At 44.9% G+C, this 25,661-nt stretch overlaps 1 protein-coding gene across 5 annotated transcripts in view; it reads left to right on the top strand.

The window, feature by feature from the left end:
- The window catches only part of nktr (natural killer cell triggering receptor), a 92,367-nt gene that overhangs the window by 26,329 nt on the left and 40,377 nt on the right, over positions 1-25,661 (top strand). For 3 of the 5 annotated variants that reach the window (XM_045702871.1, XM_045702870.1, XM_045702869.1), the window contains exons 4-6: positions 2,715-2,822; positions 5,718-5,762; positions 22,123-22,210. In XM_045702871.1, coding sequence (XP_045558827.1) covers positions 2,715-2,822; positions 5,718-5,762; positions 22,123-22,210 — 241 coding nt within the window. Of the gene's footprint in view, positions 1-2,714; positions 2,823-5,717; positions 5,763-6,084; positions 6,111-22,116; positions 22,211-24,446; positions 24,469-25,661 lie in introns of those variants that run through there. The other 2 variants (XM_045702872.1, XM_014159942.2) reach the window with 2 other exon arrangements.

Raw genomic sequence — 25,661 nt, 5'->3', positions numbered from 1 at the left:
CTCTGACATCGCTTGTCCATATGTATATTGTCTTAACTCATTCCTACTTAGATTTGTGTAAGTTGGGTATATATTGTGTAATTTGTTAGATATTACTGCACTGTTGGAGCTAGAAACACATGCATTTCACTACACCTGCAATAACATCTGCTCATCACATGTATGTGACCAATGAAATTTGATTTGATAGTGTGAGAAACAATTTTGGTTTATTTCGTTAGTGTGCAATCTGCAAAACAACGTTTACGAAAAATGATCTGCATTAACTGAAATTAATGTCACCAAATGACCGGGATTAAAGGTAAATTTCCTGTTTTACAAACGATGGCTACCACATGGGCATTCATGAAATGCATTGTGGGCCGACACTGTATAGCCTAGGCTACTATTCTACTTTGCAGGGATTTGTTTTTTTTTCTCAGCTAGGGCTGCATATCGGCCAGGAACAGGCCTGATCAGCGTCGATTAGTCTATAAATTAAGAAATGATTTCATATCAAATTATACCATGCCAGGTTGGAGAGGATCGGCACATTGTCCGTTTGACACAACGTTAGCTCATTATAGAACTCAGAGCCAGAACAACCATGTCGACTGTAGCATTTCGCTACACCCGCAATAACATTTGCTAATTACGTGTATTGGTTAGAATTGTGGAGAAATTACAATGTTGTTGACCAGGCTTCAGTTTTCTCCTATCACAGCCATTAAACTCCTGTAACTGTTTTAAAGTCACCATTGGCCTCACAGTGAAAATCCGGGAGCGCTTTCCTTCCTCTCCGGCAACTGAGTTAGGAAGGATGCCTGTATCTTTGTAGTGACTGGGAGTATTGATACACCATCCGAAGTGTAATTAATAACTCTACCAATAGGTGCCCTTCTTTGCGAGGAATTGGAAAACCTCCTTGGTCTTTTGTTGTTGAATCTGTGTTTGAAATTCACTGCTCGACTGAGGGACCTTACAGATAATTGTGTGTGTGGGGTACAGAGATGAGGTAGTCATTCACAAATCATGTTAAATACTATTATTGCACACAGTGAGTCCATGCAACTTTATTATGTGACTTGTTAAGCAAATGTTTACTCCTGAACTTATTTAGGCTTGCCATAGGAAAGGGGTTGAATACTTATTGACTGAAGACATTTCAGCTTTTCATTTTTTATTAATTTGTGAAACAAAAAATGGACATGGGGTGGTATTGTGTTGTAGGCCAGTGAAACAAAATCACATTTTAAATTCAGGCTGTAACACAACAACATGTGGAAAAAGTCCAGGGTGGGAATCTTTATGAAGGCACTTTGTGTTGTATAGTTTGTGTTTTGGGGGATGTCACGTGAATGTAATAAGGTGCTGGGTCAGGTCATAGGTTAGATTAGTTTAAAGGTAGACTCAGAGAGAAGTTAACAGTAGTATAGTGTCAATTTCTGCAACAACCAGGAGTGTTAAAGGGTGAGTCTTAACTTCTCTGCTGTTTTGGTCCAGTAGCTACCATGTAACTGCATGAAGCGCACCCATTCACATGTGAAGATATTGTGTGAGAGCAAAGTCTTGCGTTCCCCTGCTCAGAAGTTGCTGACGCCTGCCAGATCTTACAAAACCTGGATCGGTATTTTAATGTATCAGCTAACCACATCATGGTTGCGGTCCCCTGCTCAGACATTGCATGCATCGACCAATGGTTGTGTTCCCCTGCTCAGACATTGCATGCATCGACCAATGGTTGCGTTCCCCTGCTCAGACATTGCATGCATCGACCAATAGTTGCGTTCATCGTCATTGACTGTGCAGTCGAGCACCAGACTGCTATAGCATATGCTGTGGTTAGCTGATACCTATCCAGACGTTGAAAGATCCAGTTGGCAATGCCTGAGCAGAGGAACATGACCAACATGTTACAGCTGCCTGGTGCCCTACTGCGCAGTCTCACATGGCACTCTACCGTTGCTTGATGTTTGCAACGTCTAAGCAGGGAAACGCGACCAATATCTGCAGTGCTGCTCGCGGAAACGCCATCTCGCTGAGTCTACCTTTTTAAATTTAAGTCAATCTCAATGTGACCCCCCCCCCCCAGATTGAGGCTTGAAAACCCTATTAGGAAAAAAAACCTTAAACATCATTTAAATACTTTTTTGTTGTTGATTTTGCCCAAAATGGAGAGAGAAAAAACGAACACCTAATGTAATTCATGATGGTTTTTATTTTAGTTTGTTTTGGAGTCTAAGATAATAGTTCGAGTTTTTAAGATAATAAGGGGAGGGTTTTAAAATGATACTTTTAGTAACAGGTTTGTTTATATTTCAGTTTACAAAAAAAGGTAATTGTTTAGTTTAAATTAATAATCTTGATACACACACACACACACACACACACATACACACATCTCAACTGCTGCTACCAGACTCTTATTATGATTGCTAAATTCTGCACAATTGAAACTTGCCCCCCAATCCCCCTTTCCCCAAAAGGACATGAAGTGTTGGAAGTATAAAATATTGGAGTATAAATTGACTTCCTGTATTATGCTAAAACATTTATTCTATTCTACTGAGTCATTTACTTTATGTTCCTATTCTTATATTTTATTATGTCTTATTGTGGAGAAGGAACCAGCAGTAAACATTTGGTTGGACGGTGTATACCATGTGTATCCTGTACATGCGACTAGTACAACTTGAAACATTCATTTAGTTAATTCTGTAACTGTGTTTTTACAGGTGAGAGAGGAACTGGGAAAAGCACAGGGAAAAAGCTGTGTTTTAAAGGCTCCACGTTTCACAGAGTTGTAAAGAACTTCATGATACAGGGAGGAGACTTCACCGAGGGTAAACCTACACAATATATTACATCTTCATAGGGTAAACCTACACAATATATTACGTCTTCATAGGGTAAACCTACACAATATATTACATCTTCATAGGGTAAACCTACACAATATATTACATCTTCATAGGGTAAACCTACACAATATATTACATCTTCCTAGGGTAAACCTTGTAATATATTGTGTAATATACATACAGTACCAGTCAAAAGTTTGGACACATACTCATTCAAGGGTTTTTCTTTATTTGCACTGTTTTCTACATTGTTGAATAATAGTGAAGACATCAAAACTATGAAATAACACATATGGAATCATGTAGTAACCAAAAAAGTGTTCAACAAATCAAAATATATTTGAGATTCTTCGAAGTAGCTACCCTTTGCCTTGATGACAGCTTTGCACACTCTTGGCATTCTCTCAACCAGCATCATGAGGAATGCTTTTCCAACAGTCTTGAAGGAGTTCCCACATATGCTGAGCACTTGTTGACTGATTTTCCTTCACTCTGCGGTCCAACTCATCCTAAACCATCTCAATTGGGTTGAGGTCGGGTGATTGTGGAGGCCAGGTCATCTGATGCAGCACTCCATCACTCTTCTTGGTCAAATAGCCCTTACACAGCCTGGAGGTGTGATGGGTCATTGTCCTGTTAAAAAACGAGTGATAGTCTCACTAAGCCCAAACCAGATGGGATGGTGTATCGCTGCATAATGCTGTGGTAGCCATGCTGGTTAAGTGTGCCTTGAATTCAAAATAAATCACCGACAGTGTCACCAGCAAAGCACCCCCACACCATCACACCTCCTCCTCCATGCTTCACGGTGGGAACCACACATGCGGAGATCATCCGTTTACCCACTCCGCGTCTCACAAAGACACGGCAGTTGGAACCAAAAATCTCACATTTGGACTCATCAGACCAAAGGACAGATTTCCACCGGTCTAATGTCCATTGCTCGTGTTTCTCGGCCCAAGCAAGTCTCTTCTTATTGGTGTTCTTAAGTAGTGGTTTCTTTGCAGCAATTTGACCATGAAGGCCTGATCAACGCAGTCTCCTCTGAACAGTTGATGTTGAGATGTCTGTTACTTGAACTCTGAAGCATTTATTTGGGCTGGAATCTGAGGTGCAGTTAACTGTAATGAACTTATCCTCTGCAGCAAGGGTCCTTTCCTGTGGCAATCCTCATGAGAGCCAGTTTCATCATTGGGCTTGATGGTTTTTGTGACTGCACTTGAAGAAACTTTAAAAGTTCTTGAAATTTTCCGTATTGACTGACATTCATGTCTTAAATTAATGATGGACTGTCGTTTCTCTTTGCTTATTTGAGCTGTTCTTGCCATAATATGGACTTGGTTTTTTACCAAATAGGGCTATCTTCTGTATACCACCCCTACCTTGTCACAACACAGATGATTGGCTGAAACGCATTAAATTCCACAAATGAACTTTTAAGAAGGCACACCTGTTAATTGAAATGCATTCTAGGTGACTACCTCTTGAAGCTGGTTAACATAACACCAAGAGAGTGCAAAGCTGTCATCAATGCCAAAGGTGGCTACTTTGAAGAATCTAAAATATATTTTGATTTGTTTAACACTTTTCTGGTTACCACATGATTCCATATGTGTTATTTCATAATTTTGATGTCTTCACTATTATTCTACAATGTAGAAAATAAAGAAACCCTTGAATGAGTAGGTGTTGTAAAATTGTTGACCAGTAGTGTGTGTGTGAAAGAAAAACACGTTTTTTTTGTCCATTTAAAATAACATCAAATTGATCAGAAATACAGTGTAGACATTGTTAATGTTGTAAATGACTATTGTGGCTGGAAACGGCAGATTTTTTATGGAATATCTACGTAGGCGTACAGAGGCCCATTATCAGCAACCATCACTCCTGTGTTCCAATGGCACGTTGTGTTAGCTAATCCAAGTTTATAATTTTAAAAGGATATGTGATCATTAGAAAACCATTTTGCAGTTATGTTAGCACAGCTGAAAACTGTTGTTCTGATTAAAGAAGCAATAAAACTGTCCTTCTTTAGACGAGTTGAGTATCTGGAGCATCAGCATTTGTGGGTTCGATTACAGGCTCAAAATGGCCAGAAACAAAGACCATTTCTTCTGAAACTCGTCAGTCTGTTCTTGTTCTGAGAAATGAAGGCTATTCCATATGAGAAATTGACAAGAAACTGAAGATCTCATACAACACGGTGTACTACTCCCTTCACAGAACAGCACAAACTGGCTTTAACCAGAACAGAAAGAGGAGTGGGAGGCCCCGGTGCACAACTGAGCAAGAGGACAAGTACATTAGTGTCTAGTTTGAGAAACAGACGACTCACAAGTCCTCAACAGGCAGCTTCATTAAATAGTTCCCGCAGAACACCAGTCTCAACGTCAACAGTGAAGAGGCGACTCCGGGATGCTGGCCTTCTAGGCAGAGTTCCTCTGTCCAGTGTCTGTGTTCTTTTGCCCATCTTAATCTTTTCTTTTTATTGGCCAGTCTGAGATGTGGCTTTTTCTTTGCAACTCTGCCTAGAAGGCCAGCATCCCGGAGTCGCCTCTTCACTGGGAGGAGTGATGGTTGCTGATAATGGGCCTCTGTACGCCTACGTAGATATTCCATAAAAAATCTGCCGTTTCCAGCACAATAGTCATTTACAACATTAACAATGTCTACACTGTATTTCTGATGAATTTGATGTTATTTTATATTGACTTTTTTTTGTTGCCTTTCTTTTAAAAAAACAAGGACATTTCTAAGTCACCCCAAACTTTTGAATGGTAGTTTATAAATGTGTATCTGATGCCCTAGTGATTTCCATACATTCTTACTGTTCTGTGTCATGTTGGAAGCATTACTGACTGTTTAACGTCCTGGCAGGCAATGGAAGAGGAGGGGAATCCATATATGGAGGCTACTTTGAAGGTAAGGAGTAGGATCTATTAATCTGATATAATACTGTAATGTCCCTTTATTAATTCATATCTAAAAAATAATATGCTGCTGTGCACCTCTATCTTAGAGTCTACGACTGCATGCCTGTAGTTGCATGGACAGACAGATAGGTAACTGGTGGTGAGCTGCCAGGTTTAAGTTGTGCTGTTAACTCTTTGTTGTACTGCCTTCCATCTAGTCAACGTAGCTAGTAGTGAGCTTTGTGATTCAGCATGGAGACGCTAATCTATTTTCTTTATTTCAAGCTCCAATCTTCCTGCCTAAAATGTTCAACATATTCTTTTATTTATAGAGTGTGGTCTTTTGCAAAATGAGAAGGTAAGAGACTGTCCTCAGCTCAGTAACACAATGTCAACCTGTACCACTCCACCTCCCCCAGCTCAATACAAGATGTCTGCCTCAGTCAGTCAGTCAGCCAGCCAGCCTGTCTTGTCAGTCAGCCAGCTAGCCCAGTGGTTCCCAAACCCACAACGAGGGTCCAGGTGTGTTGCGGGATTTGATGTATACTGTATATATAGATAGTACCAGTCAAAAGTTTGGACACACCTACTCATTCCAGGGTTTTTCTTAATTGTACTATTTTCTACAATGTAGAATGATAGTGAAGACATTAAAACTATTAAGTAACACATAGAATAATTTAGTAACCAGAAAGTGTTAAACAAATCAAAATCTATTTTATATTTGAGATTCTTGAAAGTAGCCACCCTTTGCCTTGATGACGGCTTTGCACACTCTTGGCATTCTCTCAACCAGCTTCTTGAGGTAGTCACCTGGAATGCATTTAAATTAACAGATATGCCTTGTTAAAAGTTCATTTGTGGAATTTCTTTCCTCCTTAATGCATTTCAGCCAATCAGTGGTGTTGTGACAAGGTAGGGGTGGTATACAGAAGGTAGCCCTATTTGGTAAAAGACCACGTCCATATTATGGCAAGAACAGCTCAAAATAAGCAAAGCGTAACGACGGTCCATCATTAATTTAAGACATTAAGGTCAGTCAATCTGGAAAATTTCAAGAACTTTGAACATTTCTTCAAGTTCAGTCGCAAAAATCATCAAGTGCTATGATGAAACTGGCTCATGAGGACTGCCACAGGAAGGAAGACCCAGAGTTACCTCTGCTGCAGAGATGAAAGATGGCGCCGAAGACCATGGCTGACGTTTTACATTCTCCCAACCAATTGTGCAATTCAAATTTTGGGGCATTTTGTGGAACTTATTTTTTAGCTTATTGTGTACATAATGTTGCTGCTACCCTCTCTTATAACCGAATAGAACTTCTGGACATCAGAAAAGCGATTACTCACCACGGACTTGAATAAACTTTTTCCTTCCACGAGTCCGACGAGAAGGATATCCTGCTTTAACTGGAACAGGCCCAGATCCACGCCTTTTGGATTCAGAAAAAATGGCGGGAAAGGGGACGCAGATCGCAGATCCTTCTGAGAATCCGGAGGCGAGCAAGAACTCCCACTGCCTTCCATTCTTCTTGCTAACGTGCAATCGTTAGAAAATAAAATTGATGACCTAATATTGCGATTATCCTACCAATGGGACATTAAAAACTGCAACATCTTATGTTTCACCGAGACGTGGCTGAACGAAGAAACGGACAATATAGAGCTGGCGGGATTTTCCGTGCACCGGCAGAACAGAGACGCTACCTCTGGATAAGACGTGGGGTGGGGGTGTGTATCTTTATGATAAGCTGTAGACCACACTATCTACCAAGAGTTCTCATCTGTATTATTCGTAGCCATCTATTTACCACCACAAAGTGAAGCTGGCACTAAGACCGCTCTCAACCAACTCTATAAGGCCATAAGCAAAGAAGAAAATTCTCATCCAGAAGCGGCGCTCCTAGTGGCCGGGGACTTTAATGCAGGCAAACTTACATCAGTTTTAACAAGTTTTTGGTAAAAAATATCCTAGACCACCTTTACTTCACACACAGCGATGCATACAAAGCTCTCCCCTGCCCTCCATTTGGCAAATCTGACCATAATTCTATCCTCCTGATTCCTGCTTACAAGCAAAAACTAAAGCAGGAAGTACCAGTGACTCGCTCAATACGGAAGTGGTCAGATGACGCGGATGCTACACTACAGGACTGTTTTGCTGCACAGACTGGAATATGTTCCCGGGATTCATCCAATGATATTGAGGAATACACCACCTCAGTCATCGGCTTCATCAATAAGTGCATCGATGATGTCGTCCCCACAGTGACTGTACGTACATATCCCAACCAGAAGCCATGGATTACAGGCAACATCCGCATTGAGGTAAAGGCTAGAGCTGCCACTTTCAAGGAGAGGGAGGCTAATCCGGACGCTTATAAGAAATCCCGCAAAGCCCTCAGATGAACCATCAAACAAGCAAAGCGTCAATACAGGATTAAGATTGAATACTACTCTGACGCTCGTCGGATGTGGCAGGGCTTGAAAACTATTATGGACTACAAAGGGAAACCAAGACGCGAGCTGCCCAGTGACGCGAGCCTACCAGACGAGGTAAATGCCTTTTATGCTCGCTTCGAGGCAAGCAACACTGAAGCATGCACGAGATCATCAGCTGCTCGTGATGACTGTGTGATAACGCTCTCGGTAGCCGATGTGAACTAAACCTTTAAACAGGTCAACATTCACAAAGCCGCTGGGCCAGACGGATTACGAGGACGTGTACTCAAAGCATCCACGGACCAACTGGCAAGTGTCTTCACTGACATTTTCAATCTCTCCCTGACCGAGTTTGTAATACCTACATTTTTCAAGCAGACCACCATAGTCCCTGTGCCCAAGGAAGCGAAGGTAACCTGCCTAAATGATTACTGACCCGTAGCACTCACGTCAGTAGCCATGAAGTGCTTTGAAAGGCTGGTCATGGCTCACATCAACAGCATCCTCCCGGACACCCTAGACCCACTCCAATTCGCATACCGCCCCAACAGATCCACAGATGACGCAATCGCAATCACACTCCACACTGTCTTTTCTATCCTGGACAAAAGGAACACATATGTGAGAATGCTGTTCATTGACTACAGCTCAGCATTCAACACCATAGTGCCCACGAAGCTCATCACTAAGCTAAAGACTCTGGGACTAAACACCTCCCTCTGCAACTGGATCCTGGACTTCCTGACGTGCCGCCCCCAGGTGGTAAGAGTAGGCAACAACACGTTTGCCACGCTGATCCTCAACACTGGGGCCCCTCAGGGGTGTGTATTTAGTCCCCTCCTGTTTGCCCTGTTCACCCACGACTGCGTGGCCAAACACGACTCCAACACCATCATTAAGTTTGCTGACGACACAACAGTGGTAGGCCTGATCACCAACAATGACAAGACAGCCTGTAGGGAGGAGGTCAGAGAACTGGCAGTGTGGTGCCAGGACAACAACCTCTCCCTCAATGTGAGCAAGACAAAGGAGATGATCGTGGACTACAGGAAAAGGCGGGCAAACAAGCCCCCATTAACATCGACGGGGCTGTAGTGGAGCGGGTCAAGAGTTTCAAGTTCCTTGGTGACCACATCACTAACGAAGTATCATGGTTCAAGCATACCCAGACAGTCGTGAAGAGGGCACGACAAATCCTATTCCCCCTCAGGAGACTGAAAAGATTTAGCATGGGTCCTGAGATCCTCAAAAGGTTCTACAGCTGCACCATCGAGAGCATCCTGACCGGTTGCATCACTGCCTGGTATGGCAACAGCTCAACATCTGACCGTAAGACGCTACAGAGGGTAGTGCGAACGGCCCAGTACATCACTTGGGCCAAGCTTTCTGCCATACCGACCTATATAATAGGCGGTATCAGAGGAAAGCCCATAAAATTGTCAGACTCCAGTCACCCAAGTTATAGACTGTTTTCTCTGCTATCGCACGGCAAGCGGTACCGGACCGCCAAGTCTAGGACCAAAAGGCTCCTCAACAGCTTCTACCCTCAAGCTATTAAACTGCTGAACAATTCATGAGAATCGTCACCGGAAAATGTACATTGACCCCCCCCCCCGTACATTGCTGCTACTCGCTGTTTGTTTGTTACCTATGCATAGTCACTTCGCTCCCACCTACATGTACAGATTACCTCAACTAGCATGTACCCCTGCACACTGACTCGGTACCGGTGCCCCCTGTATATAGCCTCGTTATTCTTATTGTGTTACTTTTTATTTTAGCCTGCTTGGTAAGTATTTTCTTCGTCTTGAACTGCACTGTTGGTTAAGGGCTTGTAAGTAAGCGTTTCACGGTGAAGTCTACACTTGTTGTATTCGGCGCATGTGGCAAATAGTTTTATTTGATAAGTTCATTAGAGTTAACTGCACCTCAGATTGCAGCCCAAATAAATGCTTTACAGAGTTAAAGTAACACACATCTCAACATCAACTGTTCAGAGACTGTGTGAATCAGACCTTCATGGTCGAATTACTGCAAAGAAACCACTTCTTAAGGACACCAATAAGAAGAAGAGACTTGCTTTTGCCAAGAAACACGAGCAATTGACATTAGACCGGTGGAAATCTGTCCTTTGGTCTGATGAGTCCAAATTTTAGAATTTTGCTTCGAACCGCCATGTCTTTGTGAGACACAGAGTAGGTGAACGGATGATCCCTGCATGTGTGGTTCCCACCGTGAAGCATGGAGGAGGTGGTGTGATGGTGATTTGCTGGTGACACTGTCTGATTTATTTAGAATTCAAGGCACACTTAACCAGCATGGCTACCACAGCATTCTGCAGCGATACGCCATCCCATCTGGTTTTGGCTTAGTCCCACAATCATTTGTTTTTCAATAGGACAAGGACCCAAAACACACCTCCAGGCTGTGTAAGGGCTATTTGACCAAGGAGAGTGATGGAGTGCTGCATCAGATGACCTGGCCTCCACAATCACCTGACCTCAACCCAATTGAGATGGTTTGGGATGAGTTGGACCACAGAGTGAAGGAAAAGAAGCCAACAAGTGCTCAGCATATGTGGGAACTCCTTCAAGACTGTTTGGAAAAGCATTCCTCATGATGCTGGTTGAGAGAATGCCAAGTGTGTGCAAAGCTGTCATCAAGTCAAAGGTTGGCTACTTTGAAGAATCTCAAATATAAAATGTAACACTTTTTTGTTTACTACATGATTCCATGTGTGTTATCATAGCTTTGATGTCTTCTATTATTCTACAATGTAAACATATAAAGAAAAACCCTTGAATGAGTAGGTGTGTGAACTTTTGACTGGTAGTGTGTGTGTGTGTGTGTGTGTGTGTGTGTGTGTGTGTGTGTGTGTGTGTGTGTGTAAAATCTCCACGTTTGATAAAATTGAGCATTTCACTGTACCTTTTACACCTGCTGTGCACATGACGAATAAACTTTGATTTTATTTGGAAGAAATGTTTATCAATAAACCCCTGTGTTAGGGGTGACATTTATTGGGAATCAGTGGCGTGCACTGTTGGCAGCTCTCCAAACAGGGGAGCTATAAACATAGCGTTAGTTAACGCTTAGCTAGCGTACAGGCAGCTAACTCTGACGGCAAGAAACATTTATCAAAATCCAAACCAAAAATGTGGAGAGACAAATGATTTGGTGGGAAATGTTGGCTCAACCCTGGACCCGGCCCCCAAATGGTATTCCTCAAGTCGGAAATATGACGAGTTATACCTTCATTTTGGCTTGGTGCCCTGTGGACCTGAGAACCGCAGGCCCCAAAATGCCTGCTATGTCTGGAAATGCTAGCTAAGGAGTGTGTGAAGCCATCCAAACTGAAAAGGTATCTGTTGTCCAAGCACCAGGAATATGCAGGGAGAGGGAGTCCAAGCACCAGGAATATGCAGGGAGAGGGAGTCCAAGCACCAGGAATATGCAGGGAGAGGGAGTCCAAGCACCAGGAATATGCAGGGAGAGGGAGTCCAAGCACCAGGAATATGCAGGGAGAGGAAGAGATTTTTGATGAGGAAGACTACTAACGAGAGATGAGGACGACGACTACTGGCCTCCCGAGTGGCGCAGCGGTCTTAGACACTGCATCGATCCCAGGCTGTGTCACAACCGGCCGCGACCGGAAGTCCCATAGGGCGCTGCACAATTGGCCCAGCATCGTCCAGGTTAGGGGAGTGTTTGGCTCATCGCTCTCTAGCGACTCATTGTGGCGGGTCGGGCGCATGCAGGCTGACTTTGGTCGTCAGTTGGACGGTGTTTACTCCGATACATTGGTGTAGCTGGCTTCCAGGTTAAGCGGGTGGGTGTTATGAAGCGCTGTTTGGCGGGTCATGTTTCGGAGGACGCATGACTCAACCTTCGATTCTCTTGAGCCCTTTGGGGAGTTGCAGCGACGAGACAAGATCATAATTGAAATTGGGAGAGAAGGGGTAAAAAAATAAATAAATAGGAAGGCTACCGCTTCGAACGAGAGGGCTGTTAACGTTTTCACACTGTTTTCACTTCAACTAGATGAGAGCAACGATGTCGGGAAGAGTGCTCAGTTCACAGGCCTTTTGTTGAAGTTAATAACATTTTAGAGGAATTGTTATTTTGTGAGTAACCAAGAAGTGAACCACAGGCACAGCTATTTTTGAGTGGCTGGATAATTCCGTCCGTAAAGAGGGTTTTGTATGGGAGAATTGTGTGGGCCTATGTACTGACGGCGCAGCTACGACGACGGAAAAATAGTGGTCACACCAAATGCCATCTTTACGCACTGCTTCCTACACCGAGAGGCCCTGGCCTGCAAGAGGCCTCATTCAGTGCTGAAAGATATGCTGGGCTTTGCTGTCAAGATGGCTAATGCCATCAAGGTTGGGGTAGTGAGCAGCAGTCTGTTCACTGTGCTCTGTGGGGAGATGAGATCAAACACCAGCACCTCCTTCTCCACTCCGAGGTCAGGTGACTATCACGGGTCAAGTGGTTTAACTTGCTGCGCAAGGACGTATGCAAATTCTTGGTTGACTCCAGGTCCTCGCTCCACCTCTCAGACAGCAAGTGGTACGCAAAGCTACCTGGCTGTTACCTTCAGACACCTCAACGTCCTTAATGATGGCACCTTATCCAGCCTCACATTCAAGGATGAAATATTTGCCTTTCAAGGCCAGTTCAAGCTGTGGCGGACCTGAGTTGAGAGAGATGTGAGACATGTTTTTGTCATTGACCAACCTGGTGATCAAAGATGGTGTGCATCCACCTAAATTCGCTCATCGGGAAGTTTGAGGACTACTTTCCTGATGTACCAGATGAGGAGTGTGACTGGGAGAGGAGGAGCTGCTGATTGCACCCTCTGCCGACAGAGATCTGCAGCTAAAACTCTAGCAGGACACACAGGCCTTCAAAGATAATGTGCATCCACCTAAATTGGTAGGGGCTGTTGTTCATGGTTCTGGCTAGACCCCTTAGTTCCAGTGAAGGGAAACCTTAACGCTACGCATACAATGACATTCTAGATGACTCCGTGCTTCCAACTTTGGAAACAGTTTGGGGAAAGCACTTTTTAATATCGAACCTGTTTTAAAAAATATATAAATCGATACTATAGCAATAATTACAATAAGTCTATATCAATGATAATGTATATTGATACTAGATCAACAATTACTATAGCCCTATCAATGATAATGTATATTAATACTAGATCAATAATTACTATAGCCCTATCAATGATAATGTATATTGATACTAGATCAATAATTACTATAGCCCTATCAATGATAATGTATATTAATACTAGATCAATAATTACTATAGCCCTATCAATGATAATGTATATTGATACTAGATCAATAATTACTATAGCCCTATCAATGATAATGTATATTAATACTAGATCAATAATTACTATAGCCCTATCAATGATAATGTATATTAATACTAGATCAATAATTACTATAGCCCTATCAATGATAATGTATATTAATACTAGATCAATAATTACTATAGGCCTATCAATGATAATGTATATTAATACTAGATCAATAATTACTATAGCCCTATCAATGATAATGTATATTAATACTAGATCAATAATTACTATAGGCCTATCAATGATAATGTATATTAATACTAGATCAATAATTACTATAGCCCTATCAATGATAATGTATATTAATACTAGATCAATAATTACTATAGGCCTATCAATGATAATGTATATTAATACTAGATCAATAATTATTATAGCCCTATCAATGATAATGTATATTAATACTAGATCAATAATTACTATAGCCCTATCAATGATAATGTACACTACCAGTCAAAAGTTTTAGTACACCGACTCGTTCAAGGGTTTTTCTTTATTTTTACTATTTTCTTAATTGTAGAATAATAGTGAAGACATCAACACTATGAAATAACACACATGGAATCATGTAGTCACCAAAAAAGTGTTAAACTAATCAAAATATATTTGAAATTCTTCAATGTAGCCACCCTTTGCTTTGACAACTTTGCACACTCTTGGTATTCTCTCAACCAGCTTCACCTGGAATGCTTTTCCTTCACTCTGCTTTCCAACTCATCCCAAACCATCTCAATTGGGTTGAGGTCGGGTGATTGTGGAGGCCAGGTCATCTAATGCAGCCCTCCATCACTCTCCTTCTTGGTCAAATATCCCTTACACAGCCTGGAGGTGTGTTGGGTCATTGTCCTGTTGAAAAACAAATGATAGTCCCACTGAACCCAAACCAGATGGGATGGCGTATCGCTGCAGAATGCTGTGGTAGCCATGCTGGTTAAGTGTGCCTTGAATTCTAAATAAATCACAGACAGTGTCACTAGCAAAGCACCCCCACACAATCACACCACCTCCTCCATGCTTCACGGTGGGAACCACACATGCAGTGATCATCCGTTTACCCACACCGCGTCTCACAAAGATACGGTGGTTGGAACAAAAAATCTCACATTTGGACTCATCAGACCAAAGGACAAATTTCCACCGGTCTAATGTCCATTGCTCATGTTTCTTGGCCCAAGGAAGTGTCTTCTTCTTATTGGTGTTCTTTAGTAGTGGTTTCTTTGCAGCAATTCGACCATGAAGGCCTGATTCATGCAGTCTCCTCTGAACAGTTGATGTTGAGATGTGTCTGTTACTTGAACTCTAGTATTTATTTGGACTGCAATCTGAGGTGCAGGTAATTGCTGATTTCTGAGGCTGGTAACTCTAATGAACTTATCCTCTGCAGCAGAGGGAACTCTGGGTCTTCCATTCCCATTCCTGTGGCTGTCCTCATGAGATCCAGTTTCATCATAATGCTTGATGGTTTTTGTGACTGCACTTAAAGAAACTTTCAAAGTTCTTTAAATTTTCCAGATTGACTGACCTTCATGTCTTAAATTAATGATGGACCGTCGTTACGCTTTGCTTATTTGAGCTGTTCTTGCCATAATATGAACTTGTTTTTTTACCAAATAGGGCTATCTTCTGTATACCCCCCTACCTTGTCACAACACAGATGATTGGCTGAAACGCATTAAATTCCACAAATGAACTTTTAAGAAGGCACACCTGTTAATTGAAATGCATTCTAGGTGACTACCCCTTGCTGTCTCTGCCTGGCCGGTTCCCCTCTCTCCACTGGGATTCTCTGCCTCTAACCCTATTACAGGGGCTGAGTCACTGGCTTACTGGTGCTCTTCCATGCCGTCCCTGGGAGGGGTGCGTCACTTGAGTGGGTTGAGTTACTGACGTGGTCTTCCTGTCTGGGTTGACGCCCCCCCTTGGGTTGTGCCGTGGCGGAGATCTTTGTGGGCTATACTCGGCCTTGTCTCAGGATGGTAAGTTGGTGGTTGAAGATATCCCTCTAGTGGTGTGGGGGCTGTGCTTTGGCAAAGTGGGTGGGGTTATATCCTGCATGTTTGGCCCTGTCCGGGGGTATCATCGGATGGGGCCACAGTGTCTCCTGACCCCTCCTGTCTCAGCCTCCAGTATTTATGCTGCAGTAGTTTGTGTCGGGGGGCTAGGGTCAGTCTGTTACATCTGGGGTATTTCTCTTGTCTTATCCGGTGTCCTGTGTGAATTTAAATATGCTCTCTCTAATTCTCTCTTTCTTTCTCTCTTTACTCCTGAGGTGCTGACCTGTTGCACCCTCGACAACTACTGTGATTATTATTATTTGACCCTGCTGGTCATTTATGAACATTTGAACATCTTGGCCATGTGCTGTTATAATCTCTACCTGGCACAGCCAGAAGAGGACTGGCCACCCCTCATAGCCTGGTTCCTCTCTAGGTTTCTTCCTAGGTTCTGGCCTTTCTAGGGAGTTTTTCCTAGCCACCGTGCTTCTACACCTGCATTGCTTGCTGTTTGGGGTTTTAGGCTGGGTTTCTGTACAGCACTTTGAGATATCAGCTGATGTAAGAAGGGCTTTATAAATGTGATTGATTTGATTTGATGAAGCTGGATGAGAGAATGCCAGGAGTGTGCAAAGCTGTCATCAAGGCAAGGGGTGGCTATTTGAAAAATATCAAATATATAATATAGCCAGCCACTAGGACAACACTTTCTTTGGTTACTACATGATTCCATATGTGTTATTTCACAGTTTTGATGTCTTCACTATTATTCTACAATGTAAAACATAGAGAAAAACCCTGGAATTGAGTAGGTGTTCTAAAACTTTTGATCGGTAGTGTATATTAATACTAGATCAATAATTACTATAGCCCTATCAATGATAATGTATATTAATACTAGATCAATAATTACTATAGCCCTATCAATGATAATGTATATTAATACTAGATCAATAATTACTATAGCCCTATCAATGATAATGTATATTAATACTAGATCAATAATTACTATAGGCCTATCAATGATAATGTATATTAATACTAGATCAATAATTACTATAGGCCTATCAATGATAATGTATATTAATACTAGATCAATAATTACTATAGCCCTATCAATGATAATGTATATTAATACTAGATCAATAATTACTATAGGCCTATCAATGTTAATGTATATTAATACTAGATCAATAATTACTATAGGCCTATCAATGATAATGTATATTAATACTAGATCAATAATTACTATAGCCCTATCAATGATGATGTATATTGATACTAGATCAATAATTACTATAGCCCTATCAATTATAATGTATATTGATACTATACTGAACAAAAATATAAACGCAACATGCAAGATTTACAGGTCATATGAGGAAATCAGTCGATTTAAATAAATTCATTAAGCCCTAATCTATGGATTTCACATGACTGGGAATACAGATATGCATCTGTTGGTCACAGATACCTTAAATGAAATGGGCCTCACAATGGACCTTTCTGAACATTCATATTGCCGTCGATTTTAAAAGGCAATTGTGTTCATTGTCAGTAGCTTATGCCTGCCCATACCATAACCCCACTGCCACCATGGGGCCCATACCATAACCCCACCATGGGGCCCATACCATAACCCCACCATGGGGCCCATACCATAACCCCACTGCCACCATGGGGCCCATACCATAACCCCACTGCCACCATGGGGCCCATACCATAACCCCACCTCCACCATGGGGCCCATACCATAACCCCACTGCCACCATGGGGCCCATACCATAACCCCACTGCCACCATGGGGCCCATACCATAACCCCACCATGGGGCCCCTACCATAACCCCACCATGGGGCCCATACCATAACCCCACCATGGGGCCCATACCATAACCCCACCATGGGGCCCCTACCATAACCCCACCATGGGGCCCATACCATAACCCCACCATGGGGCCCCTACCATAACCCCACCATGGGGCCCCTACCATAACCCCACCATGGGGCCCATACCATAACCCCACCATGGGGCCCATACCATAACCCCACCATGGGGCCCATACCATAACCCCACCATGGGGCCCCTACCATAACCCCACCATGGGGCCCCATACCATAACCCCACCATGGGGCCCCTACCATAACCCCACCATGGGGCCCATACCATAACCCCACCATGGGGCCCATACCATAACCCCACCATGGGGCCCATACCATAACCCCACTGCCACCATGGGGCCCCTACCATAACCCCACCATGGGGCCCATACCATAACCCCACCATGGGGCCCATACCATAACCCCACCGCCACCATGGGGCCCATACCATAACCCCACCTCCACCATGGGGCCCATACCATAACCCCACCTCCACCATGGGGCCCATACCATAACCCCACCGCCACCATGGGGCCCATACCATAACCCCACCACCACCATGGGGCCCATACCATAACCCCACTGCCACCATGGGGCCCATACCATAACCCCACCATGGGGCCCATACCATAACCCCACCATGGGGCCCCTACCATAACCCCACCTCCACCATGGGGCCCATACCATAACCCCACCATGGGGCCCATACCATAACCCCACCATGGGGCCCATACCATAACCCCACCATGGGGCCCATACCATAACCCCACTGCCACCATGGGGCCCATACCATAACCCCACCGCCACCATGGGGCCCATACCATAACCCCACCTCCACCATGGGGCCCATACCATAACCCCACCTCCACCATGAGGCCCAATACCATAACCCCACCTCCACCATGAGGCCCAATACCATAACCCCACTGCCACCATGGGGCCCATACCATAACCCCACCATGGGGCCCATACCATAACCCCACCATGGGGCCCCTACCATAACCCCACCTCCACCATGGGGCCCATACCATAACCCCACCATGGGGCCCATACCATAACCCCACCATGGGGCCCATACCATAACCCCACCATGGGGCCCATACCATAACCCCACTGCCACCATGGGGCCCATACCATAACCCCACCGCCACCATGGGGCCCATACCATAACCCCACCTCCACCATGGGGCCCATACCATAACCCCACCTCCACCATGGGGCCCATACCATAACCCCACCTCCACCATGAGGCCCAATACCATAACCCCACTGCCACCATGGGGCCCATACCATAACCCCACCTCCACCATGGGGCCCATACCATAACCCCACTGCCACCATGGGGCCCATACCATAACCTCACCTCCACCATGGGGCCCATACCATAACCCCACCTCCACCATGGGGCCCATACCATAACCCCACTGCCACCATGTGGCCCATACCATAACCCCACCTCCACCATGGGGCCCATACCATAACGCCACCATGGGGCCCCTACCATAACGCCACCATGGGGCCCATACCATAACCCCACCATGGGGCCCATACTATAACCCCACCTCCACCATGGGGCCCATACCATAACCCCACTGCCACCATGGGGCCCATACCATAACCCCACCTCCACCATGGGGCCCCTACCATAACCCCACCGCCACCACGTGGTCTGCGGTTGTGAGGCCGGTTGGACGTACTGACAACAGCTCTGGTGGTCATTCCTGCAGGTTGCACATCCCTCAGCTTGAAACATCTGTGGCCTTATGTCCCCAGCACAAGGTGCATCTGTGTAATGATCATGCTGTTTTAATCAGTTTATTGATATGCCACCTTTCAGGTGGATATATTATCTTGGCAAAGGAGAAATGCTCACTAACGGGGATGTATACAAATTTGTGCACAGAATTTCAGAGAAATCCGCTTTTTGTGCATATGGAATATTTCTGGGATCTTATTTCAGCTCATGAAACATGGGACCAACACTTTACATGTTGTGTTTTATATTTTTGTTCAGTGTACATCAGTAATTACTACAGGCCTGTCAATGATGGCTATAGGCTAATACAATGAATTTGAACTATTTGGAGCAAAATCTGTTGTCCATTAATAAATTGCTATTTTCTAGTAATTTACTTAAAATTTGCCATTAAAGCTTATCACATATTGATGAGAATATAAATGTTTGGGATCAAGATTTTTTTTACTACTTAAAAAAAAACTTGCCGTGGTCTGAGTTATGTTTTTCTGGTGGGTCCTGGGGAAACGGACCCCTCCCCAGGTGTGTCCCAGAGTTAATAAACAGTTTGGGAACCCCTGAGCTAGCCAGTCAGCCAGCCAGTCAGTCAGTCAGCCAGTCAGCCAGTCAGCCAGCCAGTCAGCCAGTCAGTCAGTCAGTCAGCCAGTCAGCCAGTCAGTCAGTTAGTCAGTCAACCAGCCAGCCAGTTAGTCAGTCAACCAGCCAGCCAGTTAGTCAGCCAGCCAGTCAGCAAGCCAGTTAGTCAGTCAACCAGCCAGTTAGTCAGCCAGCCAGCCAGTCAGCCAGTTAGTCAGCCAGCCAGCCAGTCAGCCAGTTAGTCAGCCAGTTAGTCAGTCAACCAGCCAGTTAGTCAACCAGCAAGCCAGTTAGCCAGCCAGTTAGTCAGTCAACCAACCAGCCAGCCAGCCAGTCAGTCAGCCAGCCAGCCAGTCAGTCAGTCAACCAGTCAGCCAGTTAGTCAGTCAGTTAGTCAGCCAGCCAGCCAGTTAGTCAGCCAGCCAGTTAGTCAGCCAGCCAGTTAGTTAGTCAGTCAGCCAGCCAGCCAGTTAGTCAGTCAGTCAACCAGTCAGCCAGCCAGTCAGCCAGCCAGTCAGCCAGCCAGCCAGTCAGTCAACCAGTCAGCCAGTTAGTCAGTCAACCAGCCAGCCAGTTAGTCAACCAGCCAGCCAGCCAGTTAGTCAGTCAACCAGCCAGCCAGCCAGTTAGTCAGTCAACCAGCCAGCCAGTTAGTCAGTCAACCAGCCAGCCAGTTAGTCAGTCAACCAGCCAGCCAGTTAGTCAGTCAACCAGCCAGCCAGTTAGTCAACCAGTCAGCCAGCCAGCCAGCCAGTTGATGGTGTCCGTCTCCAGGGGTTCCTACCTTTCAATCCCTGTTACTGTAGGGGGCTAGGAGCTGTAGGGGGGCTAGGAGCTGTAGGGGGGGCTAGGAGCTGTAGGGGGGCTAGGAGCTGTAGGGGGCTAGGAGCTGTAGGGGGGCTAGGAGCTGTAGGGGGGCTAGGAGCTGTAGCTGTAGCCACTCAAGCCATGTCCCTGTTAATAGCTTTTCCAGGTAGGGGGGCGGGGAGCAGAGCGGCGGTAGGGGGGGCTGGGAGCAGAGCGGCGGTAGGGGGGCGGGGAGCAGAGCGGCGGTAGGGGGGGCTAGCGGCGGTAGGGGGGCTGGGAGCAGAGCGGCGGTAGGGGGGCGGGGAGCAGAGCGGCGGTAGGGGGGCTAGCGGCGGTAAGGGGGGCTAGCGGCGGTAGGGGGGCGGGGAGCAGAGCGGCGGTAGGGGGGCTGGGAGCAGAGCGGCGGTAGGGGGGCTGGGAGGCGAGGGGTGTAGCAGTCTGGATTCTATCTCAGGTTATTGATCTGTCAGTCCTATACTGGGAGGACACATGATCTCGCACTCTCTCTTTCTCTCTCTCTCTCTCTCTTTCCCTCTTTCTCTCTCTCTTTCTCTCTCTCTCTTTCTCTCCCTCTGTCCCTTGCTATCTAGCTCTCTCGCTCTCTCTCTATCCCTCGCTCTCTCTCTATCCCTCGCTCTCTCTCTATCCCTCGCTCTCTCTATATCCCTCGCTCTCTCTCTATCCCTCTCTTTCCCTCTCTCGCTCTCGCTCTTCCTCGCTCATCCCTCTCGCGCGCTCTCTGTCCCCTCTCGCGGGGCGCGCTCTGTCCCGCTGGCGAGAGCGCGCGCTCTCTGTCCCCTCTCGCGCGCGCGCTCTCTGTCCCCTCTCGCGCGCGCGCTCTCTGTCCCCCCCCTCTCGCGAGAGGGAGACAGCGAGAGGGAGACAGCGAGAGGGAGACAGCGAGAGGGAGACAGCGAGAGGGAGACAGCGAGAGGGAGACAGTGAGAGAGAGAGCGCGCGCGAGAGGGGACAGAGCGCGCGCTCTCTCTCGCTGTCTCCCTCGCGCTGTCCCCCTCGCGCTGTCCCCCTCTCCCACGCACTCCCTCTCGCTGTCCCCCTCGCGCTCTCTCGCTCTCCCCCTCGCGCTCTCTCGCTGTCCCCCCTCTCCCACGCACTCCCTCTCGCTGTCCCCCTCGCGCTCTCTCGCTGTCCCCCTTGCGCTCTCTCGCTGTCCCCCTCGCGCTCTCTCGCTCTCCCCCTCGCGCTCTCTGTCTCTTGCTCTCACCCTCTGTCTATCCCTCTCTTTATCCATCCCTCTAACCCTCTCTATACATCCCTGACTCTCACATTATTAGGTATAGACTCTCTCTATACCTTTATCTATCCCTGTCTCTCTATCCCGCTATTCCCCTCTCTATCCCTTTATCCATTCTTCTATCCTCCCTCTCTCCTCTGCCTCTCTTTCGCCCTCTATCATCCTTCTCTCTCTGTCCCTCTCACTCCCTCTATCCATCTCTATCCCTCTCTCACCACCTCCACCATAGACAGTGAGAGTTGTAAATCTCACAGATTGTCCCTGTCTCTCTCTCTCAAATAGACGAGAACTTTATTCTCAAACACGACCGAGCTTTCCTGTTGTCCATGGCCAACCGCGGCAAACACACCAACGGGTCCCAATTCTTCATGTGAGTAGAAATTCATGAAAGTGTCATAACATTTACTAAGCTTTCTGGTTGCTAGGTTTCCACACAGGTTTGTACATGAGATGGCAAGTCCCTCTGTAGCTGAGGTTAATTTCAGGTTCAGCTCATTTGTTTTGCTGTTTATCTGAGGCCTGTCTGTGTATTATGCCAGGGCTAAGCATTGCAGATAGAGGCCTGTCTATATACAGGTGAAGCTGGAAGTTTACATACACCTTAGCCAAATACATTTAAACTCAGTTTTTCACAATTCCTGACATTTAATCCTAGTAAAAATTCCCTGTTTTAGGTCAGTTAGGATCACCACTTTATTTTAAGAATGTGAAATGTCAGAAGAGTGATTTATTTCAGCTTTTATTTCTTTCATCACATTCCCAGTGGGTCAGAAGTTTACATACACTCAATTAGTATTTGGTAGCATTGCCTTTAAATTGTTTAACTTGGGTCAAACGTTTCGGGTAGCCTCCCACAAGCTTCCCACAATAAGTTGGGTGAATTTTGGCCCATTCCTCCTGACAGAGCTGGTGTAACTGAGTCAGGTTTGTAGGCCTCCTTGCTCGCACACGCTTTTTCAGTTCTGTCCACAACTTTTCTATAGGATTGAGGTCAGGGCTTTGTGACGGCCACTCCAATACCTTGACTTTGTTGTCCTTAAGTCATTTTGCCACATTTTTACTTTGGAAGTATGCTTGGGGTCATTGTCCATTTGGAAGACCCATTTGTGACCAAGCTTTAACTTCCTGACTGATGTCTTGAGATGTTGCTTCAATATATCCACATAATTTTCCATCCTCCTGATGCCATCTATTTTGTGAAGTGCACCAGTCCCTCCTGCAGCAAAGCACCCCCACAACATGATGCTGCCACCCCCGTGCTTCACAGTTGGGATGGTGTTCTTCGGCTTGCAAGCATCCCCCTTTTCCTCCAAACATAACGATGGTCATTATGGCCAAACAGTTCTATTTATGTTTCATCAGGCCAGAGGACATTTCTCCAAAAAGTACGATCTTTGTCCCCAAGTGCAGTTGCAAACCGTAGTCTGGCTTTTTTATGGCGGTTTTGGAGCAGTGGCTTCTTCCTTGCTGAGCGGCCTTTCAGGTTATGTCGATATAGGACTCGTTTTACTGTGGATATAGATACTTTTGTACCTGTTTCCTCCAGCATCTTCACAAGGTCCTTTGCTGATGTTCTGGGATTGATTTGCACATTTCACACCAAAGTACGTTCATCTCTAGGAGACAGAATACATCTCCTTCCTGAGCGGTATGACGGCTGCATGGTCCCATGGTGTTTATACTTGCGTACTATTGTTAGCGCAGATGAACTTGGTACCTTCAGGCATTTGGAAATTGCTCCCAAGGATGAATCAGACTTGTGGAGGTCTGCATATTTTTTTTCTGAGGTCTTGGCTGATATCTTTTAATTTTCCCATGATGTCAAGCAAAGAGGCACTGAGTATGAAAGTAGGCCTTTAAATACATCCACAGGTACACCTCCAATTGACTCAAATTATGTCAATTAGCCTATTAGAAGCTTCTAAAGCCATGACATCATTTTCTGGAATTTTCCAAGCTGTTTAAAGGCACAGTCAACTTAGTGTATGTAAACTTCTGACCCACTGGAATTGTGATACAGTGAATTATAAGTGAAATAATCTGTCTGTAAACAATTGTTGGAAAAATGACTTGTGTCATGCACAAAGTAGATGTCCTAACCGACTTGCCAAAACTATAGTTTGTTAACAAGAAATTTGTGGAGTGGTTGAAAAACAAGTTTTAATGACTCCAACCTGAGTGTATGTAAACTTCCGACTTCAACTGTATGTATTATGTCAGGGCTAAGCACTGCAAAATATAGGCCTGTCTATTTGTGTATTCATAGCTAAGCACTGCAGAATAGAGGTCTGTCTATTTGTGTATTCATAGCTAAGCACTGCAGAATAGAGGCCTGTCTATTTGTGTATTCATAGCTAAGCACTGCAGAATAGAGGCCTGTCTATTTGTGTATTCATAGCTAAGCACTGCAGAATAGAGGTCTGTCTATTTGTGTATTCATAGCTAAGCACTGCAAAATGGCATCATGTTGTGTGAATTTTACAACCCTTCTCCCCTTCAGTCAGTCGATGTGCTTTAATGCACAGAAATAAACAAACATGGATTCCTTATTTTTTTCCCACAAATAAGTTAATGTTTCTCTTGCCATTTTTGTGTAAAATTTGCAGAAAGTCATCGTGCTCTTCCAAGGTAATATGTCTCCGGGGCTGTTTCTCTCTCCTCTCCTCTCTTCTCCTGACTGTCTGTCTGTCTTTATCTCTCATTCACTAGTCTGTTTTAAACTTAGTAGGGCCCTATAAAATCCATGTTGCAGAGAATGCGGATGCAATCACAGAATCCAGACAATTAAAATGGAATTCAACAATATTTTTAAAAAATCCATCGAATTTATTAGAAAAGTAATTCATTTTCCCCAGATTATCGTAAAACATGAAGAGTCAACAGCACGGGAATGTCTGTGTGCGCGTTTGTCTACCACTTTTTGTAGTAGCTGTTAGCGATGATGCTAATGTAATGACTTTCCCAAAAACCTTCTCAGTTGAATGTTAACTACAATGTAACCTATGCCTACTTTGCAGAATATCATGATTATTTGCCTCAATCCAGTGGCCATTTTGTTTTGCAAACTCGGTCTCTGGCTGGTGCGCAGTTGAGTTAAAGAATTTTTCCCAGATCTCAAAAGAGGTCTCCTGATGTGGTTTAAGCATGGTTGTGGACTTAAAACATCACATTTGGTTGTTTTTCTATTATAAAAGTGTGATTTTCAGAGCGAAAACCTGAACCATTTTTGAAAAATGGAAACAGAATTTGGGGAAAAACTAGATGGAATCAGGCAAAGAAGTTAAAGGGATTTTCTAGGGCCGTAACTTAATGTACACTATGAACACAGCCTCTTTTCTACTGCACCAGGGCAGCAACACAGCCAGCAGTCATTTGAACATCCATCTAGATGATATATTACTGTAGTGTGGACATTTATTGTCTACTTCTGATATTGAGCACAGTGAGTCATTTGACATGTCGTCATGATGGTATAGCATGACAATCACTGTGCTGTCACCGACGGTTCTGTTGTTCATGGCTCCAGAATACCTCAACACACACCTGTCCTCACCTGACAGCAGAATACCTCAACACACACCTGTCCTCACCTGACAGCAGTATACCTCAACACACACATGTCCTCATCTGATAGCAGAATACCTCAACACACACCTGTCCTCACCTGATAGCAGAATACCTCAACATACACCTGTCCTCACCTCATAACAGAATACCTCAACACACACCTGTCCTCACCTGACAGCAGTATACCTCAACACACACCTGTCCTCACCTGACAGCAGAATACCTCAACACACACCTGTCCTCACCTGACAGCA

This window comes from Salmo salar, chromosome ssa19, assembly GCF_905237065.1.
Source record: "Salmo salar chromosome ssa19, Ssal_v3.1, whole genome shotgun sequence".
NCBI classification, from domain to species: Eukaryota; Metazoa; Chordata; class Actinopteri; order Salmoniformes; family Salmonidae; genus Salmo; species Salmo salar.
Note: the sequence above shows the minus strand (reverse complement) of the source record. Positions and strands in the feature narration are given on the sequence as shown.